This window comes from Leptinotarsa decemlineata, unplaced genomic scaffold, assembly GCF_025532065.1.
Source record: "Leptinotarsa decemlineata unplaced genomic scaffold, Ldec_3_MD MMD2_tig00001019_RagTag_RagTag, whole genome shotgun sequence".
NCBI classification, from domain to species: domain Eukaryota; kingdom Metazoa; phylum Arthropoda; class Insecta; order Coleoptera; family Chrysomelidae; genus Leptinotarsa; species Leptinotarsa decemlineata.
In genome coordinates this window covers 3,925,570-3,949,325 of record NW_027412557.1, presented here as the reverse complement: position 1 = coordinate 3,949,325, position 23,756 = coordinate 3,925,570, and the positions used below count along the sequence as shown (strand labels likewise).

Below are 23,756 nucleotides of genomic sequence, written 5' to 3'. Positions count from 1 at the left end.
GAGGCTTCACCTGGGTGATGAAACAGGGCATTAATAAGGTTACTCCCAGGATGATGGTGTTGACCTTGGAAGTGACCATCCTGTCGTTGTCCTTTTCTCCGTCGATGTAGATTATTACCCTTACTAACTAAGGCTCCGTCTGGAACTGTGTCTATCCCTTAAAAGAACATTTGAATGCAAGTTAACTAAAACATGGCAGAGTTATTTCTGTTGAATAATAAATACTGCAACACATAAAATAAAAAATAAAATTGTAGATTATATGTGCAACAACATCATAACAAGAAAAAATGAATCGACTTCAATTTCTATTTTGTGTAGCTCATAGACAATGTCGCTTAGTATCCTTACGTTTTCTAGTCTTTCCTTACTATTTTAACAAAATGATTATTTCCATTTAAACGTTATAATTTCCCTTTCTATTCCCTTTTGGCGAAGGCACCCTACTTATAAACAACTACGCTCTATTCTATTAAGCAAATCCTTTATAGTACACAGTTTGATATATTGAAAATAGAGTAACGTTCCCATGAACTTTTATATACGAAACATTTATTCCCTAACTATACATTCGGTTATATACATGAGTATAAACTTACTCTGTGAAGATAAACTCTCATAAATGTAGTGATAGTTTGACACAAAGCTTGTTTGGACAAAACAAACCACAAAAAATTATATTTTTGGATCTAAATCCTTCCAAACAAAATTCTATCCAAGTAAAATTTCGAAATTTGAAATCTAGAGTAAACTCTCTTTACTCTTCAGTGGTACCTATATGGCCCGGTGTGTCATCGCTGCTAGTCGATAATGGGATACCAAGTAACTTCGAAATCTATGAGGAGTTCTCTTGTTTGTAATATCCCCTATTTTTCATACTCCAGTACCTGTTACGGCCGGTACTATGCCCTTAGATCATATACTCCTTTAGGTGCTACCTTCTAGGTAAACATCTGTATGGCAGCCCTTTCAAACGGAGCTCTAAATTGAAATATGGGGAAAATAAAAGAAAGGAAAAAAAAAATAGATGTCTTAAAAAAAAGATTAAGTGAAATCATTAGAGTTTGTGAACTCCAAGTCTTGCGTAACTTATACTGAAGTTGCGGTTACGCTTGTTGTTAACGGAGCGATGGGGAAAAGTTAACTGAATATTCATCAGTAACAAAGTAATCGAGTGGTATAACTGGGGAAGATTAAAAAAGAATTTAAGGAAAAGTTCCATATCCCCAAAAAAAAAGAATGAGTTACACCCACGATCCGAGGAAAAAAAGGTTAAAATATAATTGATGTAAAAGGGAGGAAAATATCCTTCATTATGTTGTTTCCTCCGAAAATCGTTTAACGTGCCTCGAGATAACCGATGGTTGATCGTTCACCCCGGTAAAGAAATGGGTAAGGAATGGGGTAGACCCAAAGTTTTCGATCACCTTTTACGAGACACTTCCCTTCCCCGCCTATGTATAAGAAGATGGAATTTTGGGCCGAAAAGGGGGTTGTTTCCTTTTAAGGGGGGTTCTTACCCCCTCCGGACGACAACCTTGACCGGGCGGAGTATTCTACGCCCCCCCGCAGGGCGAGCTGAATTCAAAATTCATATTTCATGGAGTATATCGGTCTGGTAGACGTCTAGGTCTCGTGGACCGACGTAAGACCGGTGCTTCCTCCGCCTCTTCTTCCTCCGACTCCTCTGTTTCCTCTGGTTTCTCTTCGCTACTCTCTCCTACCTGCTCTCCCCATGCTATCGGAATATACCGTGGTAACAAAGCCAGTGTCTAAGTAGGTTTTTTTTTGGTTCCCTTTCTGTGTTCTCTTCGAATTCATCTTTACTTTCCGTTTCACTATTTCCCTCGGGTTCCAAATTTTCTTCGCGGTGCTTCTGCTTATTCTTCTTGGCTTGTTGCTTTCTGCCTTCATCTTCTTCCTTTAGTCTCGGGACATATTTCTTCATCCTGTTTACTTGTACTACCTGTTCTTCTCTTCCTCCACATTTTCTCAGCCTACAAGTGATTGGCGTGACCATTTCCAAAATTCTATACGGACCTAACCATTTTTCTGCCAATTTCTTCGAAAGGCCCCGTTTAACTGTCATTGCTTGTATTAATACTTCGTCTCCAACCTTGAAGGTGTGTTCCTTCGTTTTCCTATTAAATCTTTCATTCCTGGCCTCTTTCGCTTTTTCCGTATTAGCGTAGACTCTCTTATAGACTTGTCGCAGCCTTTCCAACAATTCTGACGCATAATCCTCGTCATAATTATATCTCATTCGCCCTGAGTTTATAAAACTATCAATAGGTAGAGTTTGTTCCCTTCCGTGCAACAAAAAGAATGGGGTGTATCCTGTGGTGCTGTGTGGTAGTCCTCTATACGCCATCAAGACAAAGGGGACCCAGTCGTCCCAATCTCTCTGGTCTCTCTTCAGGTAATATGAGAGCACATCCTTTAGTACCCTATGCATCCGTTCGATCTGCCCATTGGTTGTTGGTGCGTAGCTGGCCGTTTGTATCTTCTCAATTCCCAATAGTTTGCACACTTCCTTGAATGTTGCTGACATAAAGTTTGACCCGCGGTCAGTGAGAAGCCTCTTCGGGGTTCCGTGTCTTGTGATTACATTTTCCACAAAGGCCCTTGCTACGGTATCAGCCTTTTGGTCCGGGATAGGTAAGGCTTCCACGTATTTGGTGAAATAGTCTTGGAAGGTTAATAGATAGTGGTTTCCTCGGTTGGATGTTACCAGTGGTCCTACTATGTCCATGGATGTTAGCTCCCATGGTTCCGAAGTTGGTGTGAAATGTTGCAGGGGGACCTTTTTCCGTGGCGTAGACTTTCTCCGATTGCACGCGTCACAGCTGGTGCAGTAATTGTTAACGTCTGTCCTCATGTTCGGCCAGTAAAATCTTCTTTGGATGTTCAGTAGCGTTTTCTGTTGTCCTGGGTGTGCGGCTAGCGGAGAATCATGGAAATCTTCCAATACCTTCCTTACAAATTTTCTCGGTATAATTAGCTTGTCCGCGTCCCCTTCAATTCGGAATATCAATCCATCCGAGGCAATGTAGTACGGGGAGTTTTCCTCCTCCAGTGCGTGTTGTTTCAATGCCTCCTGACAGTACTCGTCGCTATCTTGAGCTTTTTTTAACGCCTCTCGATCCCATTCCGGTTCCAACTGTTCTTCATCGTTCTTCACCACGTTTATGGCTTCCACTTGTTCAGTTTGTTCGTATATGGTTACTTCGATTTTAGTATTATAGAACAAAAATTCTATCATCTCCCGAACTTTTGTCCAGTCCAGCTTATCCAGTCCGCATCCTATCTTTGGCATGGCTAAATATTTGTCATCATTCTTCTCGCAGCACTCCTTCAGTTGTCGCAAAGCATTCCATAAAGTTCGGTATGAGGGTTTTTCCCAATATTTATCCTTAGTTACCATGTAATAGAGATTTCGCTCAGGGAGTCGTAGCTCTGCTACTTCTCCAACTTCTTTTCCTTGTTGAGTCAATACATCGACAGCTCCGTAGATTTCTTTGAACTGTCGTGCGATTCCAGCTCCCATGGCGAAGTCTTTTGATACACAGTGAGCCGAAGCGCACTCTTCAGGTGCTGAAAATAAATTTCCTTTTCGGATAGTTAATTTCTTCATAGTTGGCAACTGATGTATTTTCCGATACTCATCGTATTCTTCAAACTCAACATCGATATAATGGTCTCCTTTATCGTACATTCGACTCAGAGCATCCGCATTTCCGTGCAGTCTCCCCTTTCGATGAACTATGGTGAAGTCGTATTCACCTAAAGTGAGAGCCCATCTGGCCAATCTAGAACCAGGGTCCTTTAATGTAAGCAGCCATTTGAGTGGCCTATGGTCAGTTATAATAGTAAATTTATTTCCGTATAAGTAACATCTGAATGTTTGAATTCCAAATATCACCCCTAAAAGTTCTTTTTCCGTTGTGGAATAATTTAGTTCCGCTTTCTTAAAACTTCGACTGGCATATGCTACTGGTCTTTCATATCCCTCTCGTATTTGACTAAGAACCGCTCCGACTCCTGATCCTGATGCATCTGCCGCGACTATAAATGGTTTGGAGAAGTCTGGAAATATTAGTATCATTTCCGAGGTAAGAGTTTCCTTAATTTTCTCCATGGCCTGTAATACTTCTGTGGTGATTTCAAATTTGATTTCCTTCTTCGTGAGGTTGGTCAACGGAGCCATTAATTCTGCCGCATTAGGTATGAATCTCCTATACCAGTTTATCAATCCTAGAAATGACCTTACTCCCTTCACGTTTTTTGGTACTGGGAATTTATGAATCGCCTCGATTTTCTCGGGGTCGGGTAGTACTCCTGTTTGCGTTAAAATGTGGCCTAAATACTTCACTTCCTTGAGTAGAAAGTTGCACTTTGTTGGCTTCAACTTTACGCCTGCTTCTCGTAATCGTTCGAAAACCTTCCTGAGTCTAGATATGTGATCTTCGGGTCCATTTGCATTGAAGATGATTATGTCGTCCAAGTAGACCATGCACAAATCTCCTGTGAGTCCTGCCAAGGTGATATTCATGAATCTCTGAAAAGTCGATGGCGCATTCACCAATCCAAAAGGCATCTTCAAGTACTCGTAATGTCCTCCAAATGTACTAAATCCAGTAAGTGGTATATCCTTTTCCTCCATATCAATTTGATGATATGCCTCAGCTACATCTATTACTGAGAACAAGGCTTCTCCTCCCGCTGTGTATCCTTGGACCAAATCAGACATATTAGGTAGGGGGTAGTACTCCTTCTTCGTGACACTGTTCAGTTCTCTATAGTCGATACACATTCGGACTTTTTCTTCTCCACTTGGTAGTTTTTTCGTTACCAATACTACTGGTGCTGACCAAGGGCTAAAAGAAGGTCGAATCACGCCTGCGTCTAACAATCGGTCAATTTCCGCTTCTAATACTTCTCGCTGTCGGTAGGGTATTCGGTATGGAGCCTTGCAAATAGGTTGGGCTCCGGGTTCTAAAGTTATTCCATGCTTGACTTTAGTCGTGCTAGTGAGAGCGTCACCCTCTCCCAGGAAAAGATCTTGATATTCCTTCAGCAAGTCAAGTAGCTCATTTCTTATAGTTGGGTCTAGGTGTTCTAGCTCAAAACCTTTTTCACTCCAATTGCTCCCTTGTAAATTTATTCCTCCTATAGTTGATTCAATTGGCGTTGTTTCCCATAGCGCCATTTCGCATGCTACGGCTTTGGCTATTTTCAGCTTCTTATTCAAGGTGACTTCCTTCATGGAGGTATTGACTACCCTGATCCATAATCGTTCCGCGTTGTCCAATATCGCGTTAGCACTGTGAACTCCTCCTATTCCGAGGTCCACTGCTTCACTGATGATGAACTGCCCCTCCACTCGTTTGACCGTGGTGGCTGGTACCATGGCTTCGGATCGGCCTAGTACTACAACTCGCTCTTCCAGTACAATATCTGTCTCCCATCTTGGCTGTGAAACTTTGTCCTCTGACCTTGAGGTCTCCTGGTGGGGTGTGTCTCCGAACCATCCTAACTCATCTACTTTCTCGAACTGGCTTGACCCCTCTACTGATTTTTCTGGTGTCACTTTTTCTTCGGTTATTTCTTCCTTACTTTCTCTAGGAATGGCTAATTTCTCCTCTACTTTAGTGATACTTATTTTTTTCTCTTTTGGCAAGTCCTTTTGGATCTTCCTGTTTTGTTTTTCTTCTGGGGTGTTTTTATTCTTCGGCTCTTCGATTTCATCGTTCTCATTACTAAATATAGCATCTCAATATTCCTCTTCCTCCATAGATTTAATATTTTGTGGTACGTCTTCAATGTTCTTCTCCTCTGGAGACTCCAATTCCTTTTTCAGTTGGGCTTTTTCTTGCTTTGAGGTCCTATCCATTTTCTGTTGACTTCCTCTTTCGCGCCGACTATTTATGTCCTCTTCGTGAAATCTCTTTACTTCCGCTAACCATTTTTTCCATTCTGTTATTCCTGTTCTCGACTGTCTCTCGTATTTTTCAGACGATCTGTATCCTCTTTTATTATTACCCTTGTGTTTCCTCGGGGAGTTTTTCGGTTTATCCCTGTAGCCGTGTTTTGTTGTTGATGTTGTGCCCCGATTCATTCCGTAGTAGATTCTAGTTACGTTATTAACACCTCCGTTGTTGTAACGATATTCTCGTTCTTGCTCCTCTCTAGTGAGAAACTTCATGAAAACATTTCCTAATTGTAAACCCATATATCTTCCATAATCTATACATGCCCAGCTTCCCCGTAGAAAATCTCTTCCTAAAATCATGTGAGCATTTCCTAAAATTTCATCGTCGCAAACTATAGCGATCCATTGTTTCCTCCAACTCCTGTCTATAGTCTCAATAGATAATTTCGTGGAACCCCAAGTTCGTAAATAGTGCCCTGTAACACTCGTTAGTTGATAGTTATCCGCTCCTCTTCTGTTTATTTTCCGTTCCTCAACAAATCCACGCTGTATTAGTGTCACAGCGGCTCCGGTGTCCACAAGACATTTACACCATTTCCCATTTACCATTAATTTTACAAAATGTGGAATGTGTCCACTCGTTTCCGATGCTACGTCTGGAATTACCATGACAAGTTGCCCGAATTTCCTGGTTTCGTTGCTCGGTCTATGATTTTTTCTACTATTGTTCTGTGTCTCATTCTGCCATTTTTTCCGAGTTCGGTCTCCGTCCTGACAGAGAAACGTCAGCCCTATTCGTTTAAATTCCTCCTGTCATTATTTTCCGGTGATGAGCGATCGTATGACTTCGATGGCTGCCTATTTTTGGGTATTGCTCCCATTGAGGGTTTCCATTCTCTTCTATTTTCCGATCTATAATTTTGAAAATTTCTTCTGTTTTCTTGGCCCTGTCTTTCTTCATAATTCCTTCCGTTTGTCTGCTCTCGCCTGTCTTGAAAATTTTTTCCATTTCTTGGTCCTTGATTCCTATTGTCGTATGTAGAACAAGTCTCGCGTTGACTACTTTCTGCTCTTCGGCACTCTCGAGCCGGATGTCCTTCTTTGTGGCATATGTTGCACGATTTTTCATAACTGGTTTTCCATTTTCCTATCGAATAACACTCTCTGGCGAAGTGTCCTATTTTTCCGCAATTATAACATTCCTGTCTTGTCCTCTCCGCAGTTGCGCGTCGATAGTGCGTGTTATTCTTCTCTTTCGAATGGGTTACTTCCCTGTCCATTCTTGCTGACGCGTTTTCTTCATTTTCAACCGATGAAATCTTCGTGTTGGCCATTTTGCCTTGAAGCATCAATAACGTGGTTTCTTGTAGCCTCACCAATTCCTCTGCTTTGTCGAGGTCCAGATCCGGTTCTTTCAATAATAGCACTCCTGTGTCTTTCATAAGATCCTTCCTTAGGCCTATCTTGAATTGGTTCAATATTATTTCCTTATTTTTCTTTTTGAGTCCTGCCTCTTCTGCCGCCGTTGCGTCGTGTAAATCTTCCTTCAATAAACTGGCCCCTAAAATTCTTAAACGAGTGCAAAAAGACGAAACATCCTCCTCATGTCTTTGAAAACACCTACTCAAATTATATTGTATTTCTCCCGGTAAATGACGTGGTGAAAATTTTGCTAAAAGTCTTTGTTTTAATTCGAAAAATGTTAAAGTATCTAAATCCGGTTCTGACTTAAAAAAATTGTATGCCTCTCCGACTAATTTAAATTTCAATAATTGCAAAGTCTGATCTTCGCTCCACGTGTCTAATTTGGCTCGCATTTCTAATCTCTCAAAATATTTCCCAGGGTTTTTTCCTGTAAAATCATCCAACGTTGTTGCTATCATGCCCAGAGAATACAAGGGCGGTGCCCAAGTCATAGTCGGGGTGACCATCGTCGGCGCTCCTGAGGCTGATGTCGTTGACGTATTGGTAGTGTTAGTAATTTGGGAAGAAGTTAGCATTTTTGGATTTTTTTTTTAATGACCCGTGTGAAACAAATACAATAACAAAATAAAATTCCTACCTTTTTATGGCTTCTTTTCCCTGAAATGCAAACTGAAGTGACTCAGGATCTCAGTTCCTCAAATATTATTGAAACTTTCTGTTACAGGCAGCAATAGCTAAAACTATGGAATCACTTCAACTCGCCCACTTGAAATGAAATTTAATACTCAAAACCAGCAAAAATTCCTCCAATTATTTGATACGCTAGTGAAAAATGCCTACGTATTTTCCATACTATTTGGTCGACTAATCTCAGCTAATATGAATTTACTACCGATCCTTTACACATAGTAACTTCCTAGAAAAGTTTTTTTTTTTTGCTTTTCTGCGAATTTCTTCTCTATGCAAAAATAGGAATAGATATAAATTTTAATTTTTTATCCCACCGCTGTCACCAGTGTAGTAAATCCGGCACGGATTTACTATTATTATTATATATACGTATCCCACTGAAACATCTACGATTTTATAGCTGGGTCACCAATAAATAATACGTCATTAACTGTCTATCAAGCCTTGGTAACCCTTTCGCTATTTCCGTGTTTGGTTTATTCAAATAAAATTTGGCAGCTACTGTCACCAGATGCGAATTTCTCCACATCAAATTTTGGATGTCAGGCAAGTCCGAAAGAGGCTTGAATTCCGCCTCCTGCACTAGGAGGAGGTCTTTAGTTGCAGAGAGAAAAGATCTTGAAAAAAAAAAAATTCGCAGACACTTCCTTCCACGAGGTTACTATGGTAGATTTTGAAATAAAAGCCTGTTTAAAACCTTCAGAAGAAACTATATTCAATAATAAATAAAAAAAATTATAAAAAAAATTAAAGAATAATAACCATAGATAAATCTCAAAAAAAAAAAATTAAACTCAATATTCGTGCCTTCGCCGGAAATTATTACTATAATATACGAGAGTGACGAAATACTCTAACTTGGCCGATGATTTCTGACCGCTAAATATCTTTAATGCAATTATTAGGTCCACTCTGTATACAAATTTATTATAGCTTACTCCTTCCCAAAATCATAGAATGGTTAGTACACAACATGTATAATTAACTCACCGCTGCCTTTTTCCTGCTCGTCCCCTGTTTTAAAACTTTTGCACTACACTGCTCGATTTTCGCTTCAGAGTAAAAGACTACCCAAAATCACGCTAACTGCCTGTTTTCACGAATAAAAAAATTATAGAACCTTTCAAATCCCTAGTTTTCGAACCTCCTCAAAATTAACGCAGACCCACTTCATAAGACAAAGATTTTCGCACCACTCCCAGACCGCTACCTTACGCGAAGAGCTCCCAGAACCCTCTCCCTTTCTTCCTTTCAAAAAGCCAGCAAAATCAAATCACGAGTCTCTCGCCCCTCGCGTCTCGCGTCTCTCAAACCGTTATTTCTTCATCGTTACCCCCGTACGACGTAGGTCCTTAAAAACATCTTTCGATGAGTTCTCAAAACTTTCAATTCATGGGAAATGTATATGCCTTATCGAGTTACGTGATAATTATCTCTGACTGGGCATCTTTTCAAGCCGATGAATAGTGTTTATCTTAACACTCTCGGTCCCTTGGCCATAATTTAACGTTTTATGAGAGACAGTTACGGCGTTTAAAAATAATCTGAATTGAAGAAATCTGTCTCTTTCCGAATTTAGAATTTATATTACCATACATAGCTTTCGCTAGGTATTACATCGGACCCAATTCTTCTTATTCTTTCCGATAATTCTCTGATGTAGGGAAATGCAAGCACAGGTTGTGACGGCTTCTCTTCCTTGCGAAGCTCTTGCTGTCTTTTAGCCAAAGTCTATTCCACCATCGCTTTGGAGTATCCATTCCGTTGATCATTTTTGATGATGTTCCTTCTCGAGACCTTCCTTCGTATTACAGAGCCCGAAAGGAGAGTCTAATAGAGTCTTGGTGATTCCTTTTTCAGTCGATTGATTTTGGTTGGATTCGTGGTTCAGATCCTGTCCGGTGTGAGTGGATTTTCGGTATACAGATGTAATTTTACTTCAGGTTTTTTCGCTTAATAAAATTGTTACTACCTTTTTAATTTGAATTGGTTCTTTTAGGGATTTCAAATCATGGAAACAATGGAAGTCCAAACTAATGAAATTCATCATGAAATATTGTCAATCACCTTCAAACAAATGTAATACTTAACATGAATTCAATACTCTGCGTATTAACATAGCACCAAATAATCAATAAAGTTATGAGTTATATATAAAAGAAACGTTCCCTCCGAGAACCTGAACTTCTTCAAGCAACGATGAAAATAATTAAACAATCTTCACAAACATGTTTTATTTATAGACGCGTTTCGCTAACACCATAGCCTCCTTGTAGCTTCCATAGCTTCCTAACAAGGAAGCTTAGGTGTTAACGAAACGCGTCTAGATAGGATAGGATAGGTGTTAATTTCAAAGGGTCTATGGTATGTACTTCAATTGTTCATAAATCATAGAAAATTCAAAATATTGAACATTTAATTCAAACGGGAATATAACTAGAAATTGGACTCACCTGAATGAGATCACCCAAATCTCCTCCACCTGCAGTGAATGTCAGAAAACAGATGAAGGGAATTTTATCTTCTTTCGGCCGATGGAGTTCTAAATCGTAAGTTCTTTCAGTAAAACCGTAATAAGTTCTATTGCATCCTGAAATAAAAAGAAAGCAATGATTACTTCTTTCTTTTTCGATGTGGGGTCAACATATAACGTGAATTCACACCGATTATTTTGATCTTTACATTGAAAATAATATTCGTGGACAGTGCCTTCAGATGCCAAATTCTATTCGAATAATTTGTATGTTTTTGACATAATTACTATTCACGATTTTTATATGAAGTGTTGATATTTTGTTTATGAATAGAACTTAGTTCGAATACAACATAAACAATTTCGATGCAAATGGTATAAGATGAAAATACAGTTCACTGAAGAACAAACTGAAAGAGCTGAGATCCATTTTTATTGAGGATACACTACAAAAACACACTTTTGTCTATTTTCCACGTTAGTTTTATATTTGTTGACTAGTTTCGGTCATTACACTACACAAAAACAAAAAAATGTTTTTATAGTGTATGTATCCTCAGTGAACATGAATTTCCACAAAATAAACAAATAGTCAATCAAAGAATATCCATTTTCATAATTATAATCATATGAATGATAATACTATTAATAGTACTCATCTTTATTTTCTAGAAAACAGCAAATGAATTGCGTATTGTGATTAAGTTCAACTGAATTGCATTTTACGTTTATTCACAATTTGGTGGGAAAATATCGTTCTAAAAACTGTGAATGTCGAACGAAACAGAGCCAAGTTTTGCACCGTCAATGATAGTATAACATGTTAGGTTAATATCTATCGATTACTTCACTGGAAACCACCAGTTGTTTCATTTCATCTGGTGAATAATTATAAATTTTGATTGATGTATGAATAGGTTTAAATTGGAAAGGATGAATTTTTTAGGAGAAACTAATTTTTGGGAAAAAGAGGTTTTAGCTTTCTACTTCTCCATCGTGGTAAACAGAAATCTGGGAACCTTCTAATAAAAGTGAGGAAGCAGTTAGAAAAATTTCACTATACAAAGATGCATAGATCATGCAAAGGAGTAACTGTCAGACACAAACTGGAAGAAAAAGCTGTCTTGAAATAGCTACTTTCGTATAAACATTGAATTACACGAAAGGAAATTACTTTCGAAATTCAGTCTTCAATATGAACACTGAATTATACAAAAAATACTTTTCCGTATTCCATTTGTATTCCAAACATTCGTATAGAATCGAATCTGATATCATTCACAGGATTCCTACACAATAGAGTAAATGAAAGAGGTAAAATTTCACTTACACGGAACACAGTCTTCCTCACTGGTAGACATCCGATGTTTCGGCTTAAGACACTTGCCTTATCAGGTCTTCTATACCAAATCTAGATAACATAATGGGAACACTCAATTCATTCATAAAATTACGACTTCGTGTCAAGGAATGAGTTTAATCTACTCATGTCATCGATGACAGTACGTAATCACATTCATTCGCTCATTTGATTAAATCCCAGCCACAGAAATCTTTTCAAATTGAAAGAGAGATTAATTTTTGGGAAAGAAAGGTTTTGGCTTTCTACTTTTCCATCTTGACATAAAAAATGTGGAAAGCTTCCAAAGAAAGGAAGGAAGCAATCAATAAAAAAACTATAAATATTATTCATTGCGAATGCGCTTGTATTTATAGTTTGATAAAGTAGAAGACTGATTTCTGATAGGATACTGAAGTCTGGATCTAGGAGTCTAACGGTCATTCCTGATATTGATATGTGAATGCACACATTAGTGGCTGTAATTATCTTGTGTACTCTGAAATGATTGCTGCAAGACCAAACAATGTAAGAATAGCTCGTTTTTACATCAAGAATGTGGTACGCATATGTAGCAAAATGTGGAAGTAGGCATAATACACTGATTGGATTTGAATCGCTAGATATTGAATCCATTTGGATTCAATATCTAGCAATATCCTCAGGAAGTTTATTCAACATGAACGTAGTTCTCTAAATGAATTTTCGAACAGTGAAGTTCGAGGTGTACTAAGTTGAACCTTAAAACGATGAGTAGCCACAGTCCGACACGTGTTGGGATTGAACTCCAGTAATTTTCATTACAACACCAAAGGTTCCAAACAATGCATCACATGTACTCGTATCAACAATTTTTTCAGGTCAAAAACTAAACATGAAATGTGAGCTTGAGTGTACATGTGTGAATGTACATTTCAGCTACCCGCCAGATCAATAAACATCAGTCTTTCATGATGAATTATGTAGGGAAGGCCGGGGTTGAAAGTCACATTTTCTGTCTTTTGTATTCTAAGTGTTAATGTTTATGAATTACCAATGACATTTTTATATAAATAGATAGTGTTTTTATCTCCAACATCGTCCGAAGAGAAAATATAACAATTCTTATGGAAAAGAAAAAGTGTGACTTTTTACCGCTTGCCGGGATTGTCACAGTATCTGGGGCAGGTCACATACTTAATTGAGGTGTATGAAAAATTCGAATGAATATTTTCATTGGAAGTGGAATAACATACGTAATTCACTTACTGATCACTGTTAATTTAGAGGACACCTGAACCAAAAAGGGCTGTACAACGAAGGTAAATGCAAGTAAGGGACAGGGACAGCTCGTCATATCTAATGCGAAAGTGAGGCACTGTATATCAGGAGGCAAAGAACTCGAATTATGTCCAGAAGAATATGTCATACATCCAGCATAGGATGTGTAAAAACTAGTACAGGCAACGGGATTGTTGGAATATGAGTCATGAAAAATATATGAGAAAAACGCAATAAGCTTACGAGGCTGCAGTGTCTTCTGCAGCCTTGGAAGAAATGGATAGCTACAAGTAGTATAAAAAACACAAAATGTGTATAGCTCAACTATCTTGATATCTGTGAAGTTTGATATAGATCTCCAAAGCTTCAATGCTCTATATAGAAAGTGAATCAATAGTTTTAGAAATCCTATTTGTCCACAAGCTGAAACTTATGGAAAAACATCCAAATTTTGATAACAAAAATATTCTCTGAAATAAACAATACCTACTGTCTTTAGCTGTGACAGGTGGGATATGTACATACGTGAAATACTATATGAAATATTCGATAAATCAAACATCGACTTTTTTGGACAAGAGAGGTTCCTCAAACTACTGATTCAGTTGTCCGTTATTTTTTGACAATAAAATTTTTCAACATTAGCAACTTATGTTTATCTCAGTGATACATTTGTCTTTGAGTCATTGGTATAACGAATATGTGAATTTTATTCAGTAGCCAGCACGATTACCAGATTGAAGGAAGATCATACACAATCATCAAACTGCGGTGGTAACCACGCTAATCAGTGAGCATTTGAATCTTTTTTTTCCATGTGGAATGGCTACGTCTATTTTCAGCTCTTATTGCTACTTATTTTTCCTCAAGAGGTCAGTGTTTGCGTTTCTGTCTCCAGTAGAGACAATAGTAGTTTTTTTCCAACAATTTTCAGCAGATAATATAACTTCATTTCAGATGACGAGCAGTGTATACTCTATCTTATTCATATCCTTGTGAACTATAGTGAGTTTATTATAATTTTATCAAACTCCAGCAAGCCCACATTTATGAAATATCCATCCAGTACAACTCATATAAATAGGAAATATCGAAACTCACGATTACTCCAGAAATGTTCAACTTTTCACAAAGTCGGCACTTTTGTTGACAGTTCCTATAATTCTATCTGAATAGAATGAATGGAAATATGAAATTCAGAATATAACTTATACCCTCGAAAACTGATTCACTAACGCTAAACTGAGGATTCAACCCATGAATCATGTCTTGAATATATCAAATTTGTAACCCAAATAAGTCGGAAAGTAATTTAAAACTTCTTTTCAGATGTTTACTGAATTTATTTCCCGTCCAAAGCTGAATTCATCATTTATTCTTGAAAGAGCTTAGTGTATTTCCTATTGGATAAAAGATTAACCTAGATTAACGAATAATTTATTTAGGTTATCCTCGTTCGTATTTTGTAAAGAAAAGTTATTTCAATTGAACAACGCTTGGTTTTAAGGAAGTGAAAAAATTATCATTCATCGGAGTATAAATTCAGTTAGGAACAAAGACAAAAATTGAGTGAAATAGAATGAAGGATGAGTAGAGGAAATAAATTGAAAATAGATCCTCATATATTTACATGTTTAAATTGAAAGGGGGATATTTTCAGGAGAGATTGATTTTTGAGAAAGAGAAGTTTTGGCTTTCTACTTCTCCATATTTATACAAAAAATATGGTAATCTTCCAAAGCAAAGAAGGAAGCATTCAATTTTTAGTACGAATTTTCATTGTGTTAAGGTACCTAACTGTCGAATTCATTGGGTTGTCTGAATTATATTTTGAAGACATTGAAACAATTCATAAAAGAAGTAACGACAGGACGGTAATTCAAAATTGTTGTTACCGATGGTGGTAGTTATTTCTAATGGAACTCTATAAAAATATCAAATCTGGTTTACCGTTGGATTGTGAATTTATTGCTTTATTGCTGTAAGAAAAAAGACAGGTCCGTATTAAAAAAAATGATGGTGGCCATATTGACACGAAACGTTTTATCAAAGTGTACTATTATCAAATAGTACACTTCGAAAACAATAACATTTCCTGGTTCTATATTTTGATATTCTCTGAAATAACAATTCCATTCGAAAAAAACGAAAAACAGCATTTTTTGTTTTTCTCGTATAACTCGAGAAGGGCGAGAATCCCTGTAAATTTTCTTCGACCATTGAATTGTTCCCGATGACAGTTACATTTTTTCCCATTTAATCGTCTTCGCATCTGTTACGGTTTAGAATTTAGCAATGTTATCACATGATAAAAGAAACGGCCTGTATATATTTACCTGTCGAAACTATCGAAAATTGTAAAACATGGCAACGACAGTTAAAAAGTATACAGACTTGAAGTTAACAAACTATATCTTAATGCATCCAAATGTAGTGTCTTATAGTAGGAAAATGTCAGTCATCGAGTACAATTATCGAGTAGATACTATTTCAATGTCTCGCAGTAATTCAATTGAAGATCTTGGTGTATATTTTGATCAAAATTTGTCTCTTTACAGCCACTTTAGATCTAAAGTAAGTGGAACATTGAGAGCTGATGGCTTTTTAGTCGTTTCCTAAAGTTTATTTACTTCATATCTTATGGTATCTATCCTGATAGATATTCCATATGAACCTCTTACTATAACATTCAATATTGAAAGTTTTCAATAACGAAGATAACTTGCTGGAATATTTTTTCTATATGAATTACTGCACAACAATGTGGATGCTATGTAGGTGTTATCTCTTATAAATTTCTGTGCGTCTCATTTTAGGACTAGAAATACAAACACTTTTGACAGCTGACTAGCCAGAACTAATTTGTACCTCAAGTTACCTATATTTGGCTTTTGCAAAAATGTCAATTTATTATCAAATTTGTGTGACATCAATTTTGATTCCCTGCAATATATTGTTGAAACTGTATCTCAGTTTTTTCATGGAGAATTTTAAATTTTCTGGTATATTTTTTTGATTTTATTGTATTATATTTTTGTTATTGATTTTCTCAAATTATAACTTTGTAGTTATACACACTTATATTACTTTTTTAATATACTTAGGTAACCTTGTAAATGGTTTTTAACTATTGGGTAATAAAGGCTATTCTTATTATTTATTGTAATCAAGTTATGAATAAACATTATCATTAATATTTTGAAACTTCGCACAGTTCCTGTGGTTTCTCTGTTCATTTATGTCAGTATAGATTTGTAGCTCTGAGGAAAAAAATAATTAATCGCCAATAAACACTAAGTATTGTGTTTTCTTTCCAAACGTTCGTGAAACTAAAACCCAGAAAAACTAAACCGGATACTCACTCGTGCAATACCTCGGTTCATCCGTCGAATCTCCACAATCGTTTTTATTGTTACAGTAGCGATTGAGTGGGATGCATCGTCCATTACCGCAGGTGAATTCCATCATCCTACATTTACCCTTTGGCGGTGGAGTACCTCCGGAAGAAATACCTATCAGCAAACAAATGGCGACCGAGGTTGACACAGTGACAACCGCAGATGCTGACATTCTAGGCGGTGATTCTGGAAAGAAAAATTCAATTTGTTCAAGGATATTTTTCGTTCAGAAGGTGAGACGAGGGTTAGTCTGTCGGACAGGTATGAATTGGGTATTTTGCAAATCGTTTTGACTCTCACCCACACATAAAGAGTCGAAATAGTTCAAAGAACGAGATTTTGAAAAAGTTTATCTGTGATAAGTTGAAAATATTACAGACATTTCCGAAATTTATAATGGTTTTTTTTACCTTACACCTAGAGTGATTTGTTAACGTTGTCTTGTAAAGTGAATTCCCCAGATTTATATCACCACACATTATGAAACAAAATCCCCGTCACGTCTGTCTTTGCCTAAACGCGATAAACTCGAAAACTGCTGAAGGATTTCCATAATAGTTTTTACCAATGGACGGAATGATTCAAGAGTAAGGTTATGCGCATAATTTATTAATGTTTTCTGTGAATTGGTTGAAATGTGGCGACGTAATTCATGAGAAGTCTGTGCGGTGGTGCTAGCCGGAAGCATTAACGAAAAACGATGCTTAATCTCTTGGAGATATAATAAAACAGTTCACCATATCGATTTTGATGTTTGAAATGATGGTCACATATAATGAGTTAATTGTATACTGATTACAGTGTATACTATTTCATCCCTGTCTTCTAAGAAAAAGAAGAAAAAGGGGTGTCCGAAGGGAAAACCGAGGAAACTTGTTGATGACCCAGGTTCATTCGAGTGATTGATATAAACTTATCTCTGATATTTCAAATTCATTTTTGTTGTCTTCCAGAATACACTTCCAGCTCGCACAAGTTTCGACTTCTGAGGGTTGTCGTTCGTAGGGGTGCGACAGCTGGTTAACGGAAAAAAACAGATTTTAAAACAGATACAGATTCATATTTTTTTTCTTTCATGAAACACAATAATGAACCAAGAACATAAAAATATCTTGCAATGGAATTGTAATGGATGTATTCATAATTTTTCCCAACTGAAATTACTCTTAACAAAAATGTGCCCTTTCTGTAGGTGTCTCCAAGAGACCCATTTCAGAGCAGAAGAGAATTTCTCTCTCAGGGGTTACAATATATCCAGAAGAGATGTAATACCAAATATGAGAGCTCGAGGCGGAGTTGCCATTTTATCAAGGAAAATATACCATCAACATTAATTTCAATTCAATCTAGACTACAAGTCATAGTAGTACAAATGATGTACCCTATAAAAATCACAGTATGCAATATATATTTACCTGAATTCAATTGGAGTATAGATGACTTGAAAAAGTGTTGTTGACCAATTACTTCAACCTTTCATTCTTGTGGGTGATTTCAATTCACACAATCCTATATGGGGTTCTGAACGCCTAGACCATAGGGAAATAATTATTGAAGAACTCATAGATGAATACAATCTTGTTCTGCTGAACAACGGAGAAGGAACATACTTGAATTATAGATCTGAAACTTTCAGTCATCTGGATTTTATGCTGCCCTGGAATTGCCCACAACAACTGCAATGTCGTTTCAGAATACCAATTCACAGACCATGCCGCAATCCAAATACAATGCAGTACTAGGAATATTCCAATTTTCATTACAGAGAGGTGGCAAATAAAAAAAGCTGATTGTGAAAATTTTGGAAACAATTTAGAACAATTTCAATTGAGACACACAGTGAATGAATCAGTTGAAACAATAACAAATTCAATTATCTATGCAGCTAATTATAGCATTCCAAAATCAAGTGGTATGCTTAGAAAACCAAGCGTACCGTGGTGGAATGACGAAACCCACAATGAAATAAGAAATAAAAACCGAGCTTTATCGGAATTCAAAAGAAATCCTAGCACTGCGAATTTAATAAACTTCAAAAGCCCGTTACATTATATTGAAATCTAAAAAGGAATGTTGGGAAAATTATGTTGGTACACTAAACGGGGAAACACCTCAGACAGAGTTATGGCAGAAAATCAGAAACATAGCCGATTATGAGTACATACATACCTGTATACATATATGTACATACCTGTACTCAACGGTAATGAAATTCGAGATGAAATTAACAGCTAGCCCAACACTTTGAAAAAACAAGTAGTACAGATAATTACCCTTTGGAATTTCAAATTCAAAAAAATTAATCAGAAAAAGAGTTGGATTTTTCGGAAGATATACAGACTGCTTATAATAAAGGGTTTCACACTATCTGAACTACAAAAAGCTTTGAAAGAAACGAATAATTCTTCACCTGGACTTGACCAAATTCACTATGATATGATAAAGAACCTAGCCTTACAACAGAAACAACAAATGTTGCATCTTTTCAATAAAATCTGGTCCGAAGGTACTTATTCTGAATCCTGGCCAACATCTCTGATAATCCCTATACCTAAACAAGCTGTCTAAGCAAACTTTTCGAAAAAATGATAAACTACAGGTTAACCTGGTCTCTAGAAATCAACAACTGCCCTTCAAATCACCAAATGGGATTCAGAAAACATAGATCTACAATAGACCAACTCATCCTTTTGGATACTGCGATAAGAGAGTGTTTTTTGCGCCGTCATCACTTAGCAGTTTCTTTCGATATTGAGAAAGCTTTTGACCTCACTTGGAGATATAACATTCTGAAGACACTACATGGATGGGGATTCAAAGGAAAACTACCAATACTCCTAAGCAGTTTCCTCAAAAATAGAATTAACAATATACTTTCAGATAGAGAAACTCTACATGGAATCCCACAAGTGTCCACTTTGAGTGTTACATTATTTTTAATTGCGATCAACACCCTATTGAAATCTATTGATGAAAGTATTGGGAGGAGCATTTAGGTGGATGATATCACTATTTATTTTTCTGGTAGAGAGATGCAAGAAGTTGAAAAAAGAATACAAACAACCATAAATCAACTTACAAAAACAGCAACCTCCAGTGACTTTCGATTTTCACCAACAAAAACACATTGCATTGACTTCTGCCGTTTAAGAACGAGATATGAAGATCCAGAATTATATATGAATGGAACCCGTATAGAAGTCAAGAATACTATGAAAATACTGGAAACCTCACATAAAATACCTGACCGCCAGATTCAAAAGAGCACTTAATGTCATTAAATGTATCTCTAATATAAATTGGGGTGCCGATCGAAAAGTTATTCTTGAAACGTATAAATCTATGATACTGCCAAAATTAGAATACGGAAGCATTGTATATGGGTTGGCGTGTAAAAATCGTTTGTACTAACTTGAAAAGATCCATAAAGAAGGACTTCGACTAGCAATAGGAGCATTCCGTACTAGCCCAAATCAAGCGATCTTCTGTGAGTCTGGCATCAGTTCATTAACCCACAGGAGAAGAAAATCTTATTGAATTATGGAGTTAAAATATGGTCCCAACCAAGTCATCCCAATCTTCTGATCATTTACAATGAAGCACCAGCAAACAAATGAGTAAGAAAACGAGTAGAAGATGATTTAGATTCTTTAGATATTGAGATACCTCCAATTTTTCCTTTCTCCTTCGAAGGAATACCCCCTTGAATGCTAACTACACCAAAATTTCATTTTGAATGTAATAGATTCATGAAAGAAAATACTAATCGAATTCAATTTCTCTAAATATTCCATGAGATCATGAACATGTATGAGAATAGTACCGTAATATATACTGATGGGTCAAAAACTACAGAAAGAGTTGGATTACCATTTTTTTGCAATGGAGAAACTCACCACTGGACATTGAACACAATAGCATCGATATTCACAGCTGAATTATACGCCATTCTCCAAGCATTGAGATTTATCGAGACATTGGAAAGAGGAACTTACTTGATTCTATCTGATTCTTGTAGTTCACTCAAAGCTATACAAAATAGGTATAATACCGATTCTCTAATCCAGATCATATCAAATGTAATCCACATCCTCCAGAACTCTGGCAAAAAAAAATTTTTTTGGCTTCCTGGACACATAGGAATATCCGGTAATTAACTCGCAGATACTGCTGCCCGTGATGCTACTGGACAAAATTATTTGAATGACATCCCAATTAGAACTGAAGACATAAAAACCTATATCAAAAATGAAATAAGAGACAAATGGAATCAAGAATGGAATGAGAGTAACCATGAAATTGAAAATAATAAAAAACAAAGTCGACGAGATAGTACCTTTTCCAGAGAACAGATTGCACTTACACGATTGAGAATTGGACATACTCATATTACATTTAGTTACCTTTTGTGTGGTTCCAGAACCCCAATATGCGACACCTGCGACGTACAACTTACTGTAGAACATCTACTCCTAGTGTGTCCGATATATTCCCAAGCTAGAAACAATTGCTCCCTTCCTGACACACTGCAACAATGTCTTAGAAATGAAAAAAATTGCTTGAAAATAATACAATTTCTGAATGAAACAGGTCTAATGAAAAAAGTGTAAATCACATGTGATTCCGGTCTGAAGAATACAAGGCTAATGACCTCTGTAGTCGATGCCTCAACTCAAAAAAAAACAACAATAAAAATTAATTGGCGCTCCGGGGCGACTGCATGGATTCCAGTAGCGCATTTGCTTTTTCAGCTGCAGGAAAACCCGGAAAAATCTGCATCACCACATCATCTGAAGATCTTGATCTGCCAATGTCCTCTCTCTCATGAAACAATTATTTTGGATAATTTTCTAATATTAGGACTATAACTTGAACTATAAGTATAAGCATTATCATATGTACTTTCTATTTTACTGACAGTAGTAAAAATAATTTTGTTGAGTAATTTTTCTGGATCAGAATATATCCAGAATAGTTTTCAACTACAGTAAATTTTTTTGTTTCAGTGAGACAGTGAATTAGATATATTTTCATAGATTTTTGATGAAACAATTTGTAGTTAGTATTTCTTCCTGAACTTGTTGGTTTAATATACCAATTTGTTATTAATGAATAATTTTTGTATCTAAGAAAAGAATGGTATTGCTATCTTCCAGTTCTATAGTGAATTGTAATTTGGGGTTATAACTGTTTACTTTTTTAAGTATTTCTTGTGATTTATCCTTCGGGACAACACAAACGACATCATCAATAAATTTTTTGAGAAACGGTACTTTGAAACTGAGTTGGGAAAGTACTTCATCATTCTATTGAAACAGGACACAAAATTAAATTTGATCAAGCAAAAGTTTTATATTCAGAAAAAAATATGTTCAAAAGGCTTTTTCACGAAATGGTCCTTATTAACAAAAATTCCAATGATATGAACAAAAAAAAACAGATTTTTTTTTGAAGGTGATTGACAATGTGTCATGATGAATTTCACCAGTTCGGACTTCCAGTGTCTAAATATAAAATGATTTGAAATCCCTGAAACAACTGAAAGAAGGAATAATTAAAAATGAATAGCTGGAAATAACAATTATATCAAGGAAAAAAACCTGAAATGAAATAATAGTGAAATAAAATACGAGTAAAACTAGAACAATCGAACCGAAAAATAAAATTCATGAATTAAAACTGAAAATAAAAATGAAAAGATAAGAGATTTCAAGCCGAGTTACTTCACGACGTTTCGATTGTTAGTATCTACAATCGTCTTCGGGTGATGACTGATGAATCAGTCATCACCCGAAGACCATATCAGTCGCAAGTGATTATTTTGATGGCACCTTAGCGGCATCTTCAAGGGGCATAGCGGGTAGAAATATCTCAGAAACATTGTGATAGTGATACTGAGTATTTATTTCTAATGAGTTTTTGATATTTCACTTTTTCCGAAAAGCTACTTTTCAATAGAGTGATTGTGAGTGTGTAAATTGATAAGAAGCTAGCGAATGTAACGATCTAAAACAGGTACTTGAAAAAAACTGATGCCTAGGTTTACTAAACATTCAATTTTACTTTTTTGCTGTTCTTTTAAAATGATAAAGTTTTCTATGAATATTCGTTTTTTCTATCAATTTCTTGTTGAAAAGAGAAGCGATCACTGAGAAAGCTGGAAAACCACGAACGTAGACGATCTAAAAACCATAATAAGTTTAATTTGTAGACTTTCATGCCAGATACGGTCAAAAAACTTGAAAATATCAAGGCCAGCAACCGAAGACTTTCCTTTTCTCTCGATTGCATTATTTCAATTATGTCTCACATATGAAAGAAGGACATCTGACGATATTGTTGATAGTTCAAGACAATAAAGTATTCAACATTTTGAGGAATATATTGATTTACTGCTCTCTTGATGATTCTTGATAGAACTCAGCATGTTATTCCTAATTTTCAAGATGTGCAGTTCTCCATTCTCGTCTATTCATAATTACCATTTTTGCCATCATTAGCAAATTTGAGAAAAATTTTAGTGCTGAAATTTTTACGTCACTGTTTGTAGGTGATAGTCCACTCGCAACTTTCGTGAAACTGCGATATATCGTGGAAAAAGGAATATATACATCCGAGCCTTATCTCAACGACATATTCAGGAACACATATTGATGGACCATCAATTTATCTCCAGAAGTATTTCACCCCTTCAGTATCCTTACTATATATGCATTTTTTTCGGTTCCCACTGTTGAACGAAACATCAATTCAGAAGTAAGCATTATTAGAACAGTGTCTCATAGAATAATGTCGACTCAAGTTTGGTTACTATGAAATTCATTAGGATTTTATTTTTGTAATGAGCTATTCCGTTTTATGTTTTGAGAAATATGTGAGGTACGAAAACAAATATTCACACGAAACATTATGTTTCATTCATCAGAGAATCAGTAATCCGTATCTCTTTTCCGGACGACTGATCATAGTGGAATGGAAGTCTGCTATTGAATTATTGAATTTTCCATCACTAACTGAATCGGCGGTCGAACTGACAGAGTAATAATTGTATCTTTTGATAACTTGGGAACGAAATATAGTGTCGCTGTGCTAATAGCATTTCATATAACCACTTCCTGGATGAAATTAAATTCAATACAATGATTCAGTCAGTTTGTGAAAAATGTTAAAATAACTGAAAATGATCAAATAAAATTAAGTGAAACGACTGGTGTAGTGTCGAAGTAAGTATAAGTATCA

General features: G+C 36.3%; 1 protein-coding gene across 1 annotated transcript in view; it reads right to left on the bottom strand.

The window, feature by feature from the left end:
- The window catches only part of LOC111513363 (uncharacterized), a 203,706-nt gene that overhangs the window by 168,027 nt on the left and 11,923 nt on the right, over positions 1–23,756 (bottom strand). Inside the window, exons 2-3 of the mRNA XM_074175350.1 lie at positions 16,482–16,703; positions 10,501–10,637 (exon numbers count right to left, since the gene is read on the bottom strand). Coding sequence (XP_074031451.1) covers positions 10,501–10,637; positions 16,482–16,689 — 345 coding nt within the window. The 5' untranslated portion in view covers positions 16,690–16,703. The remainder of the gene's footprint in view (positions 1–10,500; positions 10,638–16,481; positions 16,704–23,756) is intronic.